Source organism: Magnusiomyces paraingens, assembly GCF_902498895.1.
Source record: "Magnusiomyces paraingens strain CBS 517.90 genome assembly, contig: contig4, whole genome shotgun sequence".
NCBI lineage: Eukaryota > Fungi > Ascomycota > Dipodascomycetes > Dipodascales > Dipodascaceae > Magnusiomyces > Magnusiomyces paraingens.
In genome coordinates, this window is record NW_022474070.1 from 2,651,585 (window position 1) to 2,673,636 (window position 22,052).

The window sequence follows — 22,052 nt, forward strand, 5'->3', positions numbered from 1 at the left end:
TTTTTCTCCACCACCACTACCACCACTACCACCACCATCTACCACCATCTACAAAGACGTGCGCTGGCCCAAGGTTTTCAACGGATAACCGTTATGGTAGTACAAGACAGGGTAATTCATTATTATGTAAACTTTATATAATTTACCCTAACGGTTTGGTCTAAGTCTAATATTATTATTATTATGAAAGTTAACAAAAAACAAAAACAATGTTAAACAATATTCAGCAACAACAACAACAATAACAATAACAAATTCCTATACTATCATCACACAATATTCGGTACGCGTCCCGTCCAAACGTACCTGCCTGAGCCAAGCAAAATTTTTTTTTTTTTTTAATTATTAAATCTTTTGTAAATACTTATATACTTTTATATATTATAATGTCTATTGAAATCAATTGGTCTTCACTACTCGAAGATGGCGGCGACCAACTATCTGAGTCTATCAGGTTATTTCTCGATCAACGATTTAAAGAAATGTCTTTACCTTCTTACCTCAAGTCTATCTCAGTCACTTCTTTTGACCTGGGCCGTGTTGCTCCAGATATTGTCATACAACGTATCAGCGATCCATTCCCTGAATTTTATGAAGATGCTTCAGAAGAGGAAGAAGAAGAGGAAGAAGAAGAAGAAGAAGAAGAAGAAGAAGAAGAAGAACTTTTGGAAGAATCTGAAGAAGCCATTGGTGATGACCGAAGGAAAGACGCACCTGAAGATGGTACCACTTTAACAGAAGATGATCACGATGATAGTGGAATTCTTGAAGGCGATTTGCCAACAGAAACTGATGCCTCTATAATTGGACCAGCAGGTTCAAGTCCTCAGATTCATCCTGTTGGAGCAGCAGCAGCAGCAGCAGCAGCAGCAGCAGGAATACCGGCAATTCATACACCAATACCAGCAACCCCCTTTGCATCCTCTTTATCAACCGTCGGCCCTCCAGCCTATGATGCAAACGGAATTTTATTACCTTCAGCATCAGTCCCCACAACATCTTTAATTCAATCTACTGGTTCTGAAGTTATGCCCTCTAATCCCGGCTCTAGTACTCCTCTCAACACTGATGCAATCCCACAGGGAAACAACACTCCAATGACTCCTACACATACACAATATGGTGGTGTACTACCTCCAACATCAGGGCTTTACTCTCCAACTACCCTTCAGTATATTCGCGGATTCCGCTCTCCAATTTACTCAACTGTTAACATGCAATCACTTCTTTCACCCATTGGGCCTCCTCATAGTACCCCAGGACAAGCCTCCAGTGATATCACCAGCAATAACCGAATATCTGAGTATGCGGCAGCCAACCCGGCAGGTTCCGGGGGTGCAGCCTCGGACATTCTCTCAACAAACGTTACAGCAGCAAATACCCCGGCTTTTGGTCCGGCTCTAGGTCCACATGGATCAGTACCTACATTTGCATCAGCACCACCTACATACCGCTCGGACTCAAGCACAACGAGTTGTATCAATACCCCAGGACTTCAATTGACTTCTTCTTCTCCTGAGTCAAATATCCCTAAATCACCAATTTCTATCCCCCCACAAGCTTCTGCATCTTCTACATCATCTGCATCCTCTTCATCAGCAAAACGCGCAACACATTTTTCGTCATCTTCCACTGCTCCTTCACCATCCTCTGCCCGTGAAATGGATGTTCAATTGGATCTTCATATCATGTATAAAGGCGATATTAAGGTTGGAATTGAAACCACCCTGCTGCTCAATTACCCCTCTCCAAAGTTTGTCTCATTACCATTAAAACTAACTATGAGTGGACTAGAAATCAATTCACTTGCAGCTCTTGCATACATTGACCGTCGTATTCATTTTAGTTTTATCTGTGATGCAGATGCAGATGGTGAACCTGTGTCATTGTCTGGGAAGGACCGTGTGGAAATTATCAAAGACATTAAGATCGATTCCGAGATTGGAGATCGTGAAGGTAATGGCCCTGTTCTTCGAAACGTGGGGAAAATTGAGCGCTTTCTTCTTGAACGTCTTCGTCATTTGGCTCGTGATGAGCTTGCATGGCCAGGCTGGATTACAATAGAGATTTAAAAATAAAATAAAAATAAAGATAGATTTTTGAAAAAAAAAAAAAAAAAAGAAAAAAAAAATTTTTAAATTATCATGAAATTTTTTTTAAATTTAAAAGATTTTATATTTGTAGAACACGTCACTCCACACGGGACTCGAACCCGCAGTCTTCTGCTTAGGAGGCAGATGCCTTACCATTTGGCCAATGGAGTAGCTATGCAAAAGTTGACTTCCAAACAGTATAGTACACATTAGAACTTAAAAGGGATAAATTTTAAAAGTTTGGGGCTCAACATTAAACTTTGTCTATTTTATTGAATTTTTTTCTTTGATAAAAAAAACAATTAAATAAAATTAAAAACTTTATAATTTTGTTAATTTCTAATAAATTTAATTAAAATAAATAAATAAATTTAAACTCAAAGTTTCTATAGCATAGCCTCTTCGTCCTTTTTGAAAAAAATTTTTTTTTTCTTTTTTCCCTCTTTTTATTTACGCACGGCTCCCTATAAAACCCTTATAGTCGGAACACGTGGAACGGAACTTTCGCTCTAGTCATGATGAGAATGGCTTTGCTCAATAGCTTCCGCAACAGCTTCTTATTATTTATTTATTTTTATTTTTTTTTTTTTAATACCAAACCAGTTGCACTAAGCAGTTTTCCACTCATAGTAACTTGGGAGAGGATGCTTTCATCAATATTATTATTATTATTATATTATTATAAGAATAATTATTAATTAATTAATCCTATTTAGGTTTAGATTTAGATATGACCACCTCAGAATCCCCTTAGTGTTTCAGCCGTCTTTAAGAAAAAAAAAAAAAAAAAAAAATTAACGGCTGAGCATATAATTTATCTATCCACGTAAAATTCAAAAAACACAACAACCTTTCATATCTATCAAATCTCCACTGCCACCACCACCACAATCAGACTTTAAATACTCACCCTTCCCAAACTAACTTCCTTTTACATGACAACCAGTCTGCTCTCTGCCCGATTGCCTTATACAATGCCCATATCTCTGGACGACGAAATCCTCAACACTGAATCACCTGCATACAACGCACCCTTTGTAAACCGCTCCACAACCATGCCTGCTGCATCTGCTTACCGAGACTTTGCGCAAAACAACAACAATACCAATAACTTAGTAGACTCTGGAAGAACCAACAATCACACAGGGAGTTTATCAGCAATGGACCGTGTACATAACCTGTTCAATCAGGTACATAATACCGTATTTCAACTCGCAGCAAAAGCATGGAACTTATACTTCCAAATGTCTCTGGCAAACCGTGCAATGATCCTGGTAGGCGCTGTGTGCGTCATGGCCGCTGGTATCCTATTTCTCGTTTTCCATGAACAAATATTTAAACTTCTCGTGGATTTCGCTCAATCGTGGAAACAACTCCCAGCTGGGCCATACATTATGTTTGGCCTAATTGTTCTCATCTCATTCCCACCATTAATAGGTTACTCAACTCTCAGCTCGCTCTGTGGAATGATGTACGGGTTCCCGGGCGGCTGGCCGCTCCTTGCTTCTGCTACCCTCATCGGTTCAACAATTTCGTTTCTTACTTTTCGCTACCTTCTCTCAGGCTTTGCGTCTCGTCTTGCCCACTCGAACCGAAAATTTGCAGCCCTTACAAAAACCATGGAACGTGATAACTTTGTTTTACTTGTAATGATCCGCCTATGTCCTCTCCCATACTCGCTTTCCAATGGAGCTCTGGCCTCAATTCCTTCAGTTACCCCACGATACTTTTTCCTTTCAACGGCCCTAACCTCTCCTAAACTCTTAATTCACATCTTCATAGGCGACCGTATTGCTCGCCTAGGCACAGAAAAGGACACCGCAACCAAGATTGTCGACGTCCTATCAATCTTTCTTGCAGCCATATTTGCCGCTGCAACTGCTTACACAATTTATATCCGCACTATCGAGTTTGCTGAGCATCCTGACGGTGAGCCATATGACACTCTCGAACTCGGAAGAGATGATGATGACGATGACTATGAAAACTTCATTGACGACGAGCTTCTTTCCCCAGAAGACTCTTTTGCAGTTGAAGGAGATCGAGCCGTCCCACGTAGAAACTTGTAATAATGCATTTTGTACACTAGGATAAACATAAAAGGTGAAAAAAGAAAAGAAAAGAAAAGAATAATCTATCGTCTACAGATCGGTGCCAACAACATCGGTCCACTTCTTGCCATTGAGACCATCAATGATGCCCTCCTTAACTTCGGCAGCAACACCAGGACCCTTATACACAAGCGAGGTGTACAATTGAACAAAGTCGGCACCAGCGCGTGCAAATTCAAGTGCATCAGCACCGTCGGAAATACCGCCGCAGCCAATAATAGTAACATCCTTACCCAGCTCCTTGCGCAGAGTCTTGAGAGCTTGAATAGAGTAAGGCTTAACAGGGGCGCCTGACAAACCACCAACTTGGGTAGTCAGCTCAGAACCAGAGCGTAGAGTCTTGGGACGCTGAACAGTAGTATTGGAAACAATAACGCCGTCAACCTTGCTGGCCTTAACAGCAGCAGCAATGCTCTCAATTTCCGGGGAAGTCAAATCAGGAGCAATCTTCACAACAATGGGAGGCAGAGATTCAAGAGGCAGGGAATCACGGCGGGCAACAAGAGTCTGCAACAGGTTAGTCAGCTTTTCCTCGCTCTGCAAGTCGCGCAGACCAGGGGTGTTGGGACTCGAAACATTGACAATCAGTACATCAGCGTGAGGACCAAAGGTATCAACGCCCTTAATATAATCCTGAACCTCGTCACCAGTCTTGTTCTTTCCAAGGTTGACACCCAAAACACGGTTAGGCAGACCGGCAAAGTTAGTAGCATTGGATGGCAGTTCCGACTCGCGCATCTTAAGACGCGCAACCACAGCAATATGACCGTCCGAATTGAATCCGTAACGGTTAATCACAGCATTGTCTCTTTCCAGTCTAAAAACACGGGGCTTGGGGTTACCGGGCTGTGGAAGAGGAGTAATTGAGCCAATTTCGACCCATGAAAAGCCCAGGTTGTATAGGGTATCAATGGCTTCGCCATTCTTGTCAAAGCCTGCAGCAATACCAACAGGGTTCTGGAGTGTCAAAGGCTTGACCTTCTTATTAGCAGAATGCTGAAACAGAGTCACCTCAAGAGCCTTTTCGGGATCGTGAGTCTGATCCCAGTCAGCAGGAATACGTGGTGCCAAATTGGGGTATTTGAAGACCTCAATTGTAAACTTGTGGGCCTGTTCACCGTCCAGCACGGCGCGCACAGCAGGTCCCAGAGCGTACTTCTGAGCAGATGCACGCGCATCTCGGCCAGTTGCAAAGTACAGACCGAGACCACCCACACCTAGAATCGTGGTGAAAGTGACTGCCTTTCTGGTATATTTAAACATTATTGGTTTGGTTACAGCGGGAAAAAGGAGAAAAAGAAAAAAAAAAAAGAAGAAGAAAGAGGAGAAAGGGGGAAAATATAAGCGGGTGGGAAGTGTGCAGTTTTTTAATTGGAAGGTGACTTTTTTTTTTTCTTTGACAAATTAGTCTACTACATTAACACACAAAAAAAGTTTTAAGGGTTAAGGTTTAAGTCTCAAGTATTTTGTTCAAACCAGTAAAAAAAATAACATACAGGCAACAGTTAAACACTACCTAACACATGAGAATACCAAAGTTGCTCTAAACTTCAGTTAATGGAACCTGTAGTAGCCAAAAGTCATGGTTTGTTTGGGCCATAAAACAAAACTGACAGTTTGAAATTGCTTCTGGTTTTGGGTTACTTTTAAATACCCATTGCAAGTTATACCAAAAAACACAAATGTACTTACAATATATGTCATAGGAGATACCTGATATATAAGGCCCAAAAACAAGGAAACTCATCTGGCCGTTACAGAATACCACAAAATAAACTATACTAAGCCTAAAGATAATGGTAATTATATAATTACAGTATTTCACTTACAATACCCATATTTTTTTTTTTTTTTTCACTTGTAACTGGTTTAGTAATTAAAAATTTTTTTAATATAAAAATTACCAGAAGCAGTTGAATTTCCAGATTTAAATCTCACAATATTCCATTACCTTTCAGTAGCTGATAGGCTTTCGTATCCAACCCTTAAAGAATTATGCAGTTACTACATAGTAAAGTAACTATGTTGATTCTCGTTAATCATCAAAGACTTAAAAAAATAACACAATCCATCAAAACGATGGGCGCATATCAACATTAGCAACCACAAATGTAATTGTTGTTCCAAGTGCAAAGTTCATCAGACACACGGGTGTTAAAGAATTTAAGAGATTTTTTGTGGCACTGTTTAAAGTACAGGAAATAGCACAAATTACATGAGCTCAAAAAAAAAAAAAAAGTAGGAGAATAAGAAAAAATACGGTATGAATGACCAGAGCTTTAAATTTTTTGCCTGTGACTTTGGTTATGATACGTCGTATATTATACTTGAAATAGATAATCAATTTGGATCAAATATCATTGAAGATTTTAACATTTAAATTACAGATATATCTATTATCAATAATTGAGCCACAAGCTACAACTGAGGGACAATATAACATATTATTTTTGCGTTTGAATAATTGGGTGCTGAAGATAAAGCGTGAGGATTTCAATAAGCGAAGTAGTTATCAAGCAAAAAAACCAAAATCATACTTAAAGTTTTTTTTTATTGGTTATTTAAAAAATTAAATTTATATAACTGATTTCCAATTAATTCAATTGATTTATTGACATTTCCCCATATTTGCGCCTGATCCTTGTCGCCAGACTGTGAAAAAAGCCATAATGATATTTTCATAAAGCCATATAGAGCCAAATATGACTTTTTAATTTTTTTTTTATAAATCCAATCCAATCCAATCCAATCCAAAAAAAAAAAAAAAAAAAAAAAAAAAAAAAATTAAATAAAATAATTAAGAAACATAGTCCTTTATTCTGTTTTCAAGAACTATACCCCAAATTTTCATTAGAACCAATTCGTAATTCACAAACACTGACATATTTAGGTGCCTTTACGCGGCTGTAGCAAGTCGTTATGTCAGGGCCCACTTTCTACTTGTATCTAAGCAGATTGGCAGGTATTGGCAACAGTAAAACCAAAAGAGCATAGAACAAGAGAGTTAGGGTGCTTAAACTTAGCAAGACTAGCTATACTATAGGATATTTTTTTGCCAATGAACTTGAGGAATCATCGGCTCAAAGCCTAGTTATAGAAATTTTGTTATATATGTCATATTAATTATTATGTTCATGTTCATGTTCATGTTCAAAAAAAAATCATTAGCTGTGTTCTGTATATTATAATTTAAAAACTCTCCAACATGGCCTATTTCTTCTTTTTCTTATGGTGCTTTGGCACTCGACCAAGCCAGTAGAAAAATATAGCTCCAATACAGTTGATTACCGTGTAACTCATAATTATACCAAAGTTTCTCCAGGCATGACTCAAAGGTGTTCCCAAAAGCTCTAAAAAATCATCAGTTTTGGCCATGGAACAAAATTCGCAATCAGAATACGAGTCTGGGTTATATACGGCACCTCCAGACATTTGGGCATAAGCATTCAGAAAATCGCCGCATGTCATATTGGCAGATGGAGGCTGTAAGTGTACAATTTCCTTAGTTGAGCAAATTACTGTATTCCCAGCTACACCAGCTGCCAAAAAACCGCCCACAATATATGTCATGGGTGAGACCCGGTACATGAAGATCCAAAAATGAGGAAATTGGTCGGGTCGCGACAAGACACCACAGAAGACTAAAGAGAAGAGGAACAATAAAACACCAATTGCTCCTGCTGTTTCTGCACTATTTAGTGCTGCAACAATCATGTGGGCATATGTTGATGTGTAGATATAAAAAGCCCAAAGAATCATAAAAAATAGTGCGCCACGTTCGTGGGTCGTCCCATTTACTGCCGCGTTGCGGTAAAATCCAACAGGGTAGTAGTATGAAAAAAAGGAAAAAACTGCCATTAGAGTCTGCCAGGGCATTTCCACAATCAAATTGGAAACCATAAACGCCACCCACGAGTAGGTTTTCGAGGGCCGCTCTCTGGCCTCGTAAAGGGACCGCTGTGTGACAAAGTGGGGCATTATTTGTTGCGTTAGCGTATTGAAAACCATTAAAAACATGAAAGTAGAGTACATTTGGTTCTGCATGCCCTGAACATCGTTTTTGGCTTTGTAAAAGGTAAATCCAACATATAATGGAGCTACTAGGCACATGGCAGTTTTCGAATAAATGTACACAGGAGAACGATAGTACTGTTGGAAGACTCGCTTACAAACTAATGTAAATTGCACAGGTAAAGGTGCTGCAAACGATTTAATATGTTCTTTTTTTGAAGAATTTGGAACGGATTCGACTGGCCCAAAGTCCTCAATGATGGAATCAAGTTCCTTTTGAATCTGTTGGTATTCTGGGGAATTCCGCCATGTCTGGAACCAGTCAATGTCACTGTGAGATCCTGGTGCTGCACCAATGACATTAAGCATCCATTCAGCAGGATTGGAATTTGGTGGACATGAAGGTCCGCCATTGCGCTCAAAGTAGCTAATCATTTTGCTAGCATTTTCACCAATTTCTCCATAGTACACAGTTTCACCACCACTTTTTAAAAATAAAAGCCGATCAAACTGTTGAAACAGAATAGAAGAAGGTTGATGAATGGTACACAAAATAGCTTGACCACTGTTAGTGAGTTTTTTCATCAGTAGCATAATGGACCAAGCTGTTTGTGAATCAAGACCTGAGGTAGGCTCATCGAGAAATAGTAGCAATTCAGGCTTGGCTGCTAATTCAACACCTATAGTAAGACGTTTGCGCTGCTCTACATTTAACCCTTCTCCAAGAACTCCAACAACGGCATCAGAATATTCTTCCATTTCCAATACCTTGATAACCTCATCCACGTATGAGATTCTATCCTTGCGAGGAATATTTTCAGGCTGTCTTAAAAGGGCTGAAAAAATTAAAGCTTCACGGACAGTGGATGTGGCAAGATGAACATCTTGTTGTTGTACATAACCAGTTTTCCGTTGAAAAGACTCATCACGAGGCTTTCCATTGACAAGCATGTCTCCTGTAACTACACCCATGGTTACACGATCAGCAAGAGTATCCAAGAGCGTTGTTTTACCAGCGCCAGAGGCACCCATTAAGGCTGTTAAAGTTCCCGGTTGAACCCAGCCATCGACATTATTTAAAAGTCTGCGTGGTTCTCCTTTTATTTTAATGTCGTAGCAGACATTTCTCCATGCAAATATGCCATTTTGTTTATCTATTGCTGCATCAGCTTCTGTGGTAATGCTATGGTGAGAGTCACGTTGCTCAAGTTGAGTTTCTTCATCATCCGTAAGACCCTTATGACCATATTGGAAAACCAAAATCTCACCTCGAGAACGTTCACTGGCCACAAACTCAGTAAAGAAAAAGTATGTAAAGTAAAAAAAAATGCCAAAGGCAATGACAATACCTAAATTTCTCCAAATGTGATCTGTGTAGTATTCGAACGACTGTTCAATGTAAGCGGTACCAGAAACTATAGGGTTTCCAGGTTCCGATCCAATGATTGAGCAAGAACGGTCGGATATGGAAAGAGAATTGTAGCTAGGACCGGAAGGTATCAGATTATCACAGGTAAAATATCTATTACGATATTCATTAATCATTAAAGCTTCAAAACTGTAAGCTATTGGATTAATGTAGCCAATCCAACGAAACCATGGGTGCATATCAACATTAGGGATGACAAACCCGGTAGTGGTAACCAGCATTAGGATGACCAAAGCGGCTGGTGTCAATGCTTGTGAAATTGTTTTGGTAAGACTAGCAAGTGTGCGGAATATGCCACTCATCACTAAGAGACATAAAAATGAAAATAGTAAAAAAATGAAAAAGTATGCAGGGTCTGATCCTTGGTTGGTACCGGGTACTTTTGCAGAGCCACGCCGTAAATTTGTCATGAAATAAATAATCAAGTTAAAAGGAATGGCAGTTAAAATCTTTACTGGTAGATCGCAAATAATTGAACTAAAGGCCTCAGCAGAGGGATGATAAAACGCATATCGTTTGTGTTTTTCAACAATTGGGCGCTGCTCATACAAAGCAAGAATTTCGAGAATTGAAGACATTGCATTGAACATGATTGAAAAAAACAGCACAGTGTTTCGTCGGACAAGGGAAGAGGTTTTATCCCATTGGAGGTTGTAAAAAGTAGATCCAATGACTAAGGCCATAATACAGCGACCAAAAATGGTTATAAAGGCTACTTGAGGGTTACCTTTTAAACGAAGGAATCCTCGGTATGTACACAATTTGATCTGCATCCAATATGATAAAGTGTATGAAGAGGTGATTTTGATGTGATTTGATTGCTGGACTTTTCTTGATAGTTTAAACTGATCAACTGAAGGTCCACCAATTGGATACTCACGATTCCAATCTTCAATTTCCTGAATAAGCTCTTGATACTCTGGGCTTTGTTTCCAATACTGGGCAAATTCGTCAGGAGTAGATGGGACCTTGCCTTCATAGCCAGGTTTTACTATACGTTCTGCTGGAGAGGTAAGAGATGTTAAGAAATCGCCCGAGGTTTGACGTGGGGGGCAATAGTAGCCCATTTTTTCAAAGAACTCTTTAGCTTTAGTTGTAGATCCAAAGTAAATTTGACGACCTTTGTAAAGAACAGTGACTTTATCAAACAAGTCATATGCATCTTGAGATGCCTGATAAATGGAGACCAGAATAGATGCACCTGAAATATCAGAGTTGATTTTCAAGTTTTTGACAAACTCAAGGGCTGTAGCGCTATCAAGACCTCTTGTAGAGTTATCCCAGCATTGAAGCGAAGCTCCAGCCAAGACAACCTCTGCAATACTTACTCGTTTGCGTTCACCTCCTGAGACTCCGTGAATGAAATCATTTCCAACAATGGTGTTCATTGTATGTAAGAGACCAAAAGATGCCATGACGACATCACGGACATGTGTGGCATGTTGGTCACGGGTGACACCAGGTAATCTATTTTGAGGAGTTCGAGCTAGTGCAGAAAATTTGAGAGTATCCCCCACAGTTAACATTGGAAAATGAATTTCCGTCTCTGCATTGTAGATGACCTCTCCACGGTAGTGGTTAATTATCTCCACGGGGGTAATGCCTGTATTGTTAGCCCTAATTGGGGGTTGTAGGAACAAAAAAAATTTAACACTTGAAACTTACCCTGATAATTAATCTGTGTGTCTTCTGTAAGATAGAATCCATAAGTGTCTTGTGCAATGGATTTAAGAAAGGTTGTACAACCACTAAATATTTTGCCAAAATGGAGTTAAAACGGAGAAAAAACGGATAAAAAGGAAATCAAGTCAACTGACCTTCCAGGAGGGCCCAAAACCATACAACTTTCACCAGGTTTTATTAAACCATCAAAGTCTCTTAAGATTTGGATTTTCTTTCCTTTATTACCCAAAAGTTTGTTGATCTGAGTTGCAATTTGGATGACCAAGTTCCCCACAGTTTTTTGAAACCCAGATCCTGAGGTGTATCCAAACGCGGTCAGGTTGCGGAAAGAAACACCAGCGGTACGAACAGGGTATTTATCTGGGAAACGGTCCTTGTATCGAACTAAATGGCTCGTCCATTCTCTGGTGCTAAACTGGTCGCTAAAGGGATCAAGAAGAGGGTTTGAACGATCAATGAATGGATTGGTTTCGGAATCAGTTTTTGTCAAGGGTTCCCCAGTCAATGTTGTATTGTTTTTATTTGACAAGGCTTCATTTTTTTCATTAAACTCATTGGTATATTGACGAGCTAGAGAGACAATGGATTGATTGATGCTATCTTGAATTGGGGGTGGATGGCTGTTCTTCTTAGTCCAAGAAGTATCGCCAGAAGAAGGTTCCTTGTTTTCATTCATTCAAGATTATCGAATATGGTTGAATGAAAGAAAAAAAAAAGTATAAAAGAAGTATTATAGGATATAAAAGACGTTTTCTTTATCTTTTTTTTTTCTCGTTTCTCTTTCTTTTATATATGTCTGCATTTTTTGTTTCTCCATTCGAAATTCGTACGATTATAAAGGTCACACACCGCTGTGATACCTTCCTGTTTCGGCGGGGAAGCATTGATTGTGGTGAGAGAAAACTTCAGCTGCACCAAAAACGTTTTAAGGATTAAGAAGGTTAGGGTTCTACGTCAGGATTTCGGAACTCAAAATATTATCGGTTAGACTTGACCAAAATCGCATCGATTAAAGGTACCATAAGTAACTTGGTATACTTACTTTGGGTAACTAGTTTTATTATGGTGTAACTTTTTCAATGTCTTATCCCAATCGATATCCTAAAACGGTTCAATTTGGGTTGATGATGGGTATTAACCCATTTTTCAGTTTCTCTCCATTTTTTCTTCCCGTATCTTAAACTTTTTAATTGAAAAGTTCATAATCACTTTTTCTTTTTTTTTTTTTTTTTGATAATTGATAAACTTGAACTTTGATTAATGGATTTTTTTTTTGGTAAAAAGATGATTTTTTCCTGTACCTTAATTTTGAGCATTGAATCAAGGAGAAAAAAAAGTGGAGAATGCATTTAACTTTCATTTTTATGATTCAGATTCAGAAACATACTAATTGACTTTTTTTTTTTAAGAATTGCAAGGTTTTTTCAATCATTTTTCATAGAAATGTCAATGCTCAAAGTTATTTTTTTTTTTTTAGAAAAGTTAAACAAAAAAATTTCACTTCTTTCTGAAAAGTAAAAACCTATTTTATTTTTTCTTTTTTTTTCAGAGGTTTGTCACGTAGCTTAACCCCTTTCTTTTTTTTTTCTGACCATAATAATAAAATGGTTTTTTTAAAGAAAAAAAAGACACCTTGTTCTGAAGACTTATTGTAAAATATTTCATAGAATTTAGCTAGTGAAACTAAGTTTACTCCTAGAGGGTTCACATCATTGTAAAGTGCAAAAAATAAAAAATTAATATAATTTTATAAAAAATCAGATGAATCTATTGAGATAAGCGATGCATGAATTGAGATCACGGCTCAGATGAGCATTATTTAAATGAGCATTGCAGAATTATCTGGGGTTAGCTAGGGGTATATTACGTCTTTGCAAAAAAAAAAAATAATTATATATTTACTTTTATTCAAGAGTTATCGTTGTATATATCATCAGGATCAATAATATTATTTATATTAGGATGTTCTAGATTCTGAAAACCTTTAGATTCAAGTTAGAAGACATCTAGGAATTGATTTTTATTTTCACTTTACTTTACTAAAATATAATTAGATGTCTACCGGGATATTATTCCTTTGATGATTTTTATAATAATTATCATATGTTTTTTTTTTTGAAAGATTAGGGGAAGGGCTCATCACTCTATGAAAGGGATGCATTAACAAAACATTAAAGCGTGAAAGATAGATCTAAAATCTTCTTTGTTAACACGCCAAAAGTTGAGTTTTTCAATATTGTCAATCATGACCTAGTGCGAAATGCAAACAAGTGAAAATAGAAAAAAAAAAAAAAGAACACGATGAGAAAGAAAAAGGTGAATATATTTGAGTCATCTCAACATTGAAAAAAAAAAGTTAAGGTTTTATTTTTTCGCGACTAATCACCTCCTACCATTTCTTTGTGAGCTTAAAAATACACGGAAAAAGCAGAGAAAATGACATTAGTGAATAAACGAATACGGGTGACGGATAGTTTAGTGGTCAACAGCCGGGACCAAGGAGAAATAAAAGTGTTACGTGAAATATAATATCTTTTCAAAAGGTATCAATTATGAAAAAAAAAATCTTGGACTTTTGGATATTTTGGATTAAGGAATTTAAATGAGGCGTAGATGAAAATAATTGTTTGGATCATTTGGAATAAAAGTGTATTCACTTATTAAATGAATTTTCAAACTCGATGTTTGCCCGGGAAAAAAAAAATTTCATTGTACCAAACCAGAATTGTGGACAAAACGCGGTCGCGTCTTTTTTTATATTTTTTTTTTTTTAGAGTTCATCGAATAGAAATTGTAAATTTCGCGTTTTTTATAAGAAAGAAAAAAGGTTTTGTAATTGTAATAACAGATAAAAAAAGAATAAAAAAAATCAAATGAGGAAAAGAACGGTTGCACGGCTTGTGCCAAGAGTCTCTAAAAAAAAGAAAAAGAGAGATTTTGGTGATCAAAGGGGGGAGTTAAGGACTTATTATTTTATTTTATTTTTTTTTAATTTGATTTGAGAAGAAAAAAGAAGAAATATTATAATCTCCATCAAACTTGATTAAAAGCAACGAGTCTTCATTGCAACATTAACTGGTTAAGATTTTGGTCTTCACTTAATGATAATAAGAATGATCCAGAAATGAGTCGTGTAGCATTGGAAATATTAATTTAAAAAAAAAAACCGCGTCTTAAGATGACTAAAACCCAAGTCATTTCATGGGTACAACAGAATATATCAATATATCAATATGTCAAGAAGTTTTTTTTTTTTTTTTTCATAAATCTGTAAATGTAAGTCAAGTTTACCAAAAAAAAAGTGGGGGTTTAATATATTTATCAAAAAATTTATCCAGATTTAACATATGAGATTTTTTTCAATTAGCAGCTTTTTAAAACAATAGAATAGTATCTGTTTTAATAATTAGTTTACTATGGAAGAGTCCATTCACGATACCAAATCTACTATTTCAATGTCATCTATTCAATAGACTAGCAAGACAAAGTAATGTTAAAATAAAACGTGGAGAGATATTACATTTGGCTCAAAGAAAAAAGCGGATAGCTCCACTCAAAATTATTAGCCAACAAAATAAAATATTATTTTGAATCAAGGGGAAGTTATAATTAAAATAGAAAAATAAAAATAAAAATAAAAAAAATATTATTATTTAATCATGGTTCTTGTTCTTTTTCCAATCTACAGGTCGTGTGAATAGGATCTTTAAGTCTACGTAGTTTTTCATTGTTAGAAGGAGGCTTTGTTGCTTTTGAATTGGATATTTCCAACACACAAAATGATATGTGCTGCTGCTGCCACTATTACAGTAACCACCACCACCACCACCACTGCTGCTGCTGCTGCTGCTGCTGCTGCTGCTTTTAAAATTTTAGAAATATCATCATAACGGATATTGTAATGAGTATGCTGTTTTCCTACTCATCCCTGTGTAAATCACTATCATACTACTACTGCAGTTATGCTTCTACTAGACTGATGTAGGGGGAAGAAGGAATCTTCTAAAAAAGAAGCAAATTTTTGGACAGGAGAACCTGTAAAGACTAGAATTTGTTTTATTTTAATTGTCAATTGGTGTAAGAATTTTAATGTTTAAAAAAAGAGTAAAAATGAAAAATAAAATAGTCTGGCATTTTGGGAAGAAAAAAAATTTCCTTTAAACATTTCAATATTAAATTTATAAATTATAAGAATTTTATAAGAAAGTCTGAAAAGTTTCCAACCAATGAAAGAATGGAAACAAAACTGGAAATAAAGAAGAAAGCCCATGCAAGCAAAATATAAATATATATATAAAAAAACAACTGATGCACAGTGAATAGAAGACGTATTAAGAAACTTTGAGTGATACTTGGATCTGCTTTTAGAATTTCAGGCATATCGTGCTAGTCGGAATTAGGAGATGATGAACAAAATTCAGGAGAAAAAAAAATAAAACTTTTCACCGTGGACCTAAATAAAGTCATAAAGATAGAGAAAGATGCTTCAGGAGATGAGACTTCAATGAGAATTGTTATTATTATTAACTTAAAAGACTTCCCCAATAAAACAAAAAAAAAAGTCTGTAAACCAACCTGAGCTTTTTTTTTTTTTTTTTTTTTTTTTGATTCTCAGTATTTAATTTATTATCTATTTATCATAATTATCATTATATTTCTGATTTATTGAAATACTGCATCGGTCTTCTTGGGTAACGCGAAAAGCCTTGTGTGCATGTCCTAAAAAGTTTAAAGGTTATGCGTGGATCCACAAACAGCTGCCAACTTCATTTTGGTGAAAACCGTCAATATCATAACTGTTATTTAAGACTTTTCAATTTTTTTTTAAAAAAAAAAAATCCTTCTTTTCAAAAAAAAAAAAGTCTTTTTTTTTTCTATCCCTTCTTTCTTTTCTTTCTTTCTTTTCTTTCTTTCTTTTCTTTCTCTTTTTTTTTTTACATTCTCGTCGTCTTTTCTTTTGCTCTGGTCTGGTCTGGTTTATCATCATCCTCCATCAGAATATCCTTCCATCCTTAAAAGAAAATGTACTCTGCAAACCCTCCACCGCCGCTCAACCTTAGCGATCAGGACTTTCAACCACAACAACAACAAAAAGCCCAGTCCGTGCGCTCCACTAAAAAGTCCCATCTCGAACAATCAACTCCATGGAAAACCCTCGACTATGCTTTCCCTCCATTTGTGCCTGGAGTTCAGCTACCCTCCGTTTATGAACGCGCTGGTTTCGACGTTTATCGCGAGGGATCGTTGGCTTCTTCTAGTAAACCTGTATCCCCAATCTCTCCAACATTCACAACTTTTCAAGCATACACAACAACCCCTCAACCTCCTCTAAGCAGCACTAGTCCTGAATTCTCCATTCGCAGCTCAGGCCATTCATCCTCTTTATCATCCTCGTCTTCTTCATCTTCTTCATTCCCTATGCCTCCGCGCATTGGCCAGATGTCCAAACGACCTTCACTGCCTCAGCTAGAGCCTATCTCTTCATTCGCGTCGACTAGCTCCACTTCAAGCTCTAAAAAAGTGCCCTCCCTCCTGAGGTTTCTCCACAAATCGCCATCTAACCCGTCCTTTGATAAAGCCTCTATCTCCAACCCCATTTGCACCAGCACTTCGACCTTCCCAATCACAACTATTCGCGTACCATCGGATGGAAGTGGCCGTTTCAGCAGTACTAAGGTCACTCAAGAAACTCCTACAATCAAGCTTAATGACTTGATTATGGACGAGTCACAACTTTGCAGCCAAATTACCCCCCACTATCAGGAAAACCAAGGGCTCACCCCCCCAGTTGATGATGAAACCTTTAATGCGCCCTATCTAAACTCAAACAAGCCCTCATCCGCCGATAACAGTAGCGTGGGGTCCACAACTCCCAAGACTATAAAGCCCACAGACACAACTGCTGCAGAAACGACGACACTAGAGCCATGCATCTTGACGTACTCGCCCACTTCCGTCTACTCCTCTGGCGGGAAAATACACTCCACAATCACAAGCAACTCGCTGAGCTCTCAGCCTGATAGCACTCCGCCATTCTCCACCCGTCAATCTGAAACAGATCCCAGCTCTGTCACCTCGTCATTGTCTAGTAACGCCCGAAGACTCTCATCCTCTTCGTCTATCTACAGCAGCGCAGTTATTCAGTCTAACAAGAATGACGATTACATGAAACTTCATATTGGCAATATAAGTGATATGGACATGGACAAAAACTACAAGTCATTAATTGCACCCCTTAGTGCTATGAATCTCAATGTCAAAGATGAGAATTACCAACAAAAACATCAATTACGGAAACAAGACCAAGAATGGGATGACGCTAGTCTCCCTCTCCCTTACCGTGAAGATGGCCCGCAAAACTTGCAAAACCCCCTCCCCCTAATTTCTCGGGGCATTGTGCAACCGCTCCAGAACAAGACCAATCTACCACCGGTTTCTCAGGGGGCATTAGACACTAGGGAGAATCTGTGCCTCCAAGACAACAACAACAACATTAGCACCCCCATCACCAATTCAAGCGTAACAAGCTTCCCCGTAAATGCCCACGCTAGCACATTCTCTGATTATACGTCACGCTCGTCCTCAACTACATCCTCACTATTCTCAGCGCCATTGTCGCAGGGCTCAACCGAAAGTGCCATTGATAGCATCATGTTGCCATCACCAATAACTAGCAAAGTCACGCTACCACTTAGCATCCAACAACGACCACCCAAAAATTTTAACGGAGAGCCCTCTTCTGAACACACTAACGAACCCACCCCTAATATCGCATCAATTGCTCCTCCGACTCTTGCCCCTCCTTCTCACTTAGCTTCCTGCGCCACACCGACGTCATCGGCACCTCCTATCAAACACTCCAAAAAAGGTCCTTGTCGCGGCTGCGGCCAAGTCATAACCGGCAAGTCAGTATCTTCCCGCGATGGGAAGCTCTCAGGTCGCTGGCACCGCGCTTGCTTTTCATGCTCTGGTTGTGGTACTCAAGATTTTTCACTCCCACTACAGGTGCTCTCGAAACTTTCCTCAGTGGAATCAAATTCTACAGAAACTGAGTTTTACATTCTTAACGACATGCCTTACTGCTACCTCTGTTACCACACAGTCAATGATTCCATTTGCACAGTCTGCTCGCTAGGTGTTGAAGGCCGTTGTCTTGACGACGGTCATTCTCGGTACCATGCTGCATGTGCTGTGTGTACGACATGCTCAGTGCCTCTGGTACCCGATTGCGGGCCCGAAGAAGAAGAAGACCCTGAAAACAAGGCTGACAATACAGCAACTCTCGGCAGCTCCAATCCAAGCAATAGCCTGATTTTTGTTTGCAACAAACTCCTCTACTGTGCTAAACATGCATGTGAGTTGGAGACACTCAGTAATGGCAATGCTCCGGTTGAGAAGCGCCGAACACGCCAGTTCTTTATGTGAAATGGGTAATGGATTCCATTTTTATGCAAGAGAGAGGATGAAAACCGGAAGGAATGAATAACAAAAAAAAATAGGGGATGAGATGAGTATACATATACGTTAGTTAGCGTCCGGCGCTATGGGGGGGGAAACGTTGTGTTCATTCATTATTTTGTTGTCCATTCTCTTAGTGAATTCCCAAAATGCATTTTTCACCTCCCTATTTTTTATTTTTATTTTCCATCATGTCATTACTGCATTTTTTTTTTCATTTGTTTATCTTTTTTTAATTTATAATATAAGCATGTACTTTTACTATATTTTGACAGAAAATGTCAACATTAAAATAATAATAATAATAATTAATTTCAAAAAAAAAAAAGAAAAAGATTACAAGAATTGCAGTCTTAAAATGAGCATTTCTTAAATATATTTCAAAATCCAGATTCCCGGAATAAATGTTCCCATCACCATCTCTGCCCGAAAAGTCTATCTTGATGTACATTCCTTAACCATTTAAATGTTTGAGCTTGAAAAAAAAAAAAATGAATATTCTTTTTATCCGAAGGAATGATGGAAGATGTTTTTTAGGTTAACGTAGTAGGACAAATCCGCTTAGGACTTTGTTTTGTTTTTATTCCAATTTAGTGGAAGTGAGAAAATATGCAATACAATTGATTTGATCTAAAAGAAACCTTCAATCAGCATTATGTTCATGATGGGCAATCCAGTGGAACATAGACAATCTATCTTGGAGAGTGTTAAATATTAGCATTACATATATATATAGTAATCTTTCATAGCATTCTTTGAGAATCAAGAAAAAAACAAACAAACATTAAAGGGAAAAAAACAAACAAGTCCGCACAAGTTTTTGTCACAAATGTATCATTGTGTGTTCACCTTAGATGCAACATGTTGAGATAATGTCTCGGGTATTAATAAAAAAACAGCCTTTTTTTGTTCAAGGAACATGATTTTAAAGAACAAAGGTAGCTGGGAATCAAAGAATTCTAGTAATAAATAACATTGCATCTACTCGTAGTTCTAAATTGAAACATTGGAAAGTTTGGAGTTTGTTCCTGAGTCTGTTTTTTTTTTTGTTTAATTCAAGTGAAGAGAGATTCTACCTAGTAGCTCGAGTAAAGTAAATCCCAAGAAAGCACCCAAAAATGAAATCCAAAATCAGAGTGGGTCTCATCAAGCTGATAACCAGGTGGACAAAAATCCTAAGAATCAACAATAAAAATACAAGCATCAATGGACTGGCATTTTGTCCAGAAGCCTACTACACGCCCTGATTCTAAATTAAATTCTTCCTCTTACCGCTTATCGATGCAACATTGGCATATATCAAAGTAAACATCATGTTGAATCCTATCTAGAAAAAGTCTTTCTATCCAGTGTGAGTATGTCCTACTTACCGAGAAAAAAAAAAAGCATTTTCAATAAGACCTAAGATGCATGTGTTGGTTGGAATGTTGTTTTCTACACTCGTTTGTATGAAAACAAATAAAAACAAATATATATATTACTCTACCCTTGTCTCCCATATATCTTTGTATTTGAGTCTGTTTACTTCTTTATTTCCCTGTTCTTCAAATAAAATTAAAATAAAGATTGACATGGATATATAAAAGTTTGAAAATTCTAAATCTCAAAAAAATTTCTCAACGCTGCCTTGAAGAATTCACACTTTCAAAAGTAAGGTTAAAATGCAGTCATAAACAATCCTCAGGGTTTATTCATTTTATTAATAGATTCATAACCTATGAATAGATATATATTCAAGTTATAGATATAAATAATGGTTAGAGCAAAGGTGATCTTCAATTAGAATTAATATAACAATATAACCCGCAAAATAAACTGAATAAATTTTTGAAAAGTCCAGTATTGCCCGTCAGTGCTACAGTGATCTAAGAATCAAAACTGTACATTGTAAGACTCTCAATATCCAATAGAAAAATCCAAGGGTAAATCAATAGACTATTTCTAGACGTACTACTAGATACAATCGATTGTTTGAATAACACATGGCATGGGAATCAAAGTATTTTGTCTCCATACACAAAACTTGACTGGTTGCTAGGTGTATTCAAAACCTTTAACCACACCACACAGTGCATGGTAAGAGCCCCGGTCCTCACAATAAAAGAAACGGCCACTTTGCACTATGTGATAGAAATCCGGGTCGTATCAATAACCTCAACTTATAGTGACTTGATCTTATCAAAGCAAGCTATTTCTTACTGTATTTTTTTTTTTTTTTTTTTTTTTTTTCAAGTTAGGCATTTACGTAAGTCCTATTGATATCAAAAATAACAAATTTGGGCAAATAACTCATCATTTAGAGAATGTAAAATCACCATGTTCAATAACTAGTAGCCTTAACAGTAATGAAAAGTCACATAGATGTGTTTATCTAAACAGAACGCATGTATATCTGCGCCTGATCTTTTTAGTTGATGTTTGTTTGTTTGTTATTATTATTAATAATATTGGGGATACATTAGTCTTTTAATTTCCTAATAGGGAACTTCCCGTCTTCTGTTTACCTTTTCACTTCGGATGGACTTTAATCTTTGTGTTTCCAGTAACCCGGAATATGGGCCCTGAGACTAGCTTGCAAGAATCAAAAAGAATCAGTCTATCGGTACCAAACTTACCTGATTCATTTCCATTTTTCTTCATAAACACAAGTGCATTGCTTAATCACATTTCCTCAAGAAAAGAACGGCAATTGGGGGGTCAATCATTTGTTGACATAAATGTTGTAGATGTTCCATGTATTGATCTGATTCCGTTTTTTATTTTTATCTCCCAACCTTCTATCTGTAGCTTCCAAGTAAGTTCTAAAGAATGAACAAGTTTTCTGTTACATTAAACGTTGTTGTGCAAAACTGGATACTCGGCGCCGAGGCACGTGCCTGGTGTAAACAAAACTTGCAGTTCTCATCGCCTTAAAAGCCTTAATGGCTCCCCAAAGTGTACTTGGAGAGTTGCGACAAACTTTTTTTAAGGGTATCCCTGAAGTTGACTGTTCCCGTTGAGCTTGTTTAAGTTGTTTGTTTACTTTTGATGTTTGTTTTGATTTTTTTTTTTTCATGTCGTCTTGAAAAAGAAATCAAATCGATTTGTTTACCTGCAACTCCAACTCAATTCTTTCTGCACGGCGATACTAATATATGCCCATTCTACTTGGAATCTCCAAGGAAACCCCAACAATAACAAGCTTCTTCTGCAGCTTTTAATTCTTTTCTTTTCAAAATTTCAGTCTACAATTGTCTCCAAATTTAAATTGGTCAAATAACATCAACT

At 37.3% G+C, this 22,052-nt stretch overlaps 5 protein-coding genes across 5 annotated transcripts; 3 read left to right on the forward strand and 2 right to left on the reverse strand.

Moving 5' to 3' along the window:
* Positions 1-386: 386 nt before the first annotated feature.
* SAPINGB_P005552 (uncharacterized protein) lies at positions 387-2,072 on the forward strand (the record flags this gene model as incomplete). Its single annotated transcript, XM_032000266.1, has 1 exon — positions 387-2,072. One exon carries the CDS (start codon positions 387-389, stop codon positions 2,070-2,072), a length of 1,686 nt encoding a protein of 561 aa, XP_031856157.1.
* Positions 2,073-3,028: 956 nt separating this feature from the next.
* SAPINGB_P005553 (uncharacterized protein) lies at positions 3,029-4,162 on the forward strand (the record flags this gene model as incomplete). Its single annotated transcript, XM_032000267.1, has 1 exon — positions 3,029-4,162. The coding sequence occupies one exon, from the start codon at positions 3,029-3,031 to the stop codon at positions 4,160-4,162; it is 1,134 nt and encodes a 377-aa protein (XP_031856158.1).
* Positions 4,163-4,234: 72 nt separating this feature from the next.
* Positions 4,235-5,467, reverse strand: SAPINGB_P005554 (uncharacterized protein; the record flags this gene model as incomplete). The annotated part of the gene is made up of 1 exon (XM_032000268.1): positions 4,235-5,467. The coding sequence occupies one exon, from the start codon at positions 5,465-5,467 to the stop codon at positions 4,235-4,237; it is 1,233 nt and encodes a 410-aa protein (XP_031856159.1).
* A 1,947-nt stretch (positions 5,468-7,414) lies between these two features.
* Positions 7,415-12,003, reverse strand: SAPINGB_P005555 (uncharacterized protein; the record flags this gene model as incomplete). The annotated part of the gene is made up of 3 exons (XM_032000269.1): positions 7,415-11,247; positions 11,310-11,392; positions 11,462-12,003. 3 exons carry the CDS (start codon positions 12,001-12,003, stop codon positions 7,415-7,417), a joined length of 4,458 nt encoding a protein of 1,485 aa, XP_031856160.1.
* Positions 12,004-16,349: 4,346 nt separating this feature from the next.
* On the forward strand, positions 16,350-18,752 carry SAPINGB_P005556 (uncharacterized protein; the record flags this gene model as incomplete). Its single annotated transcript, XM_032000270.1, has 1 exon — positions 16,350-18,752. One exon carries the CDS (start codon positions 16,350-16,352, stop codon positions 18,750-18,752), a length of 2,403 nt encoding a protein of 800 aa, XP_031856161.1.
* Between the last annotated feature and the right edge of the window lie 3,300 nt (positions 18,753-22,052).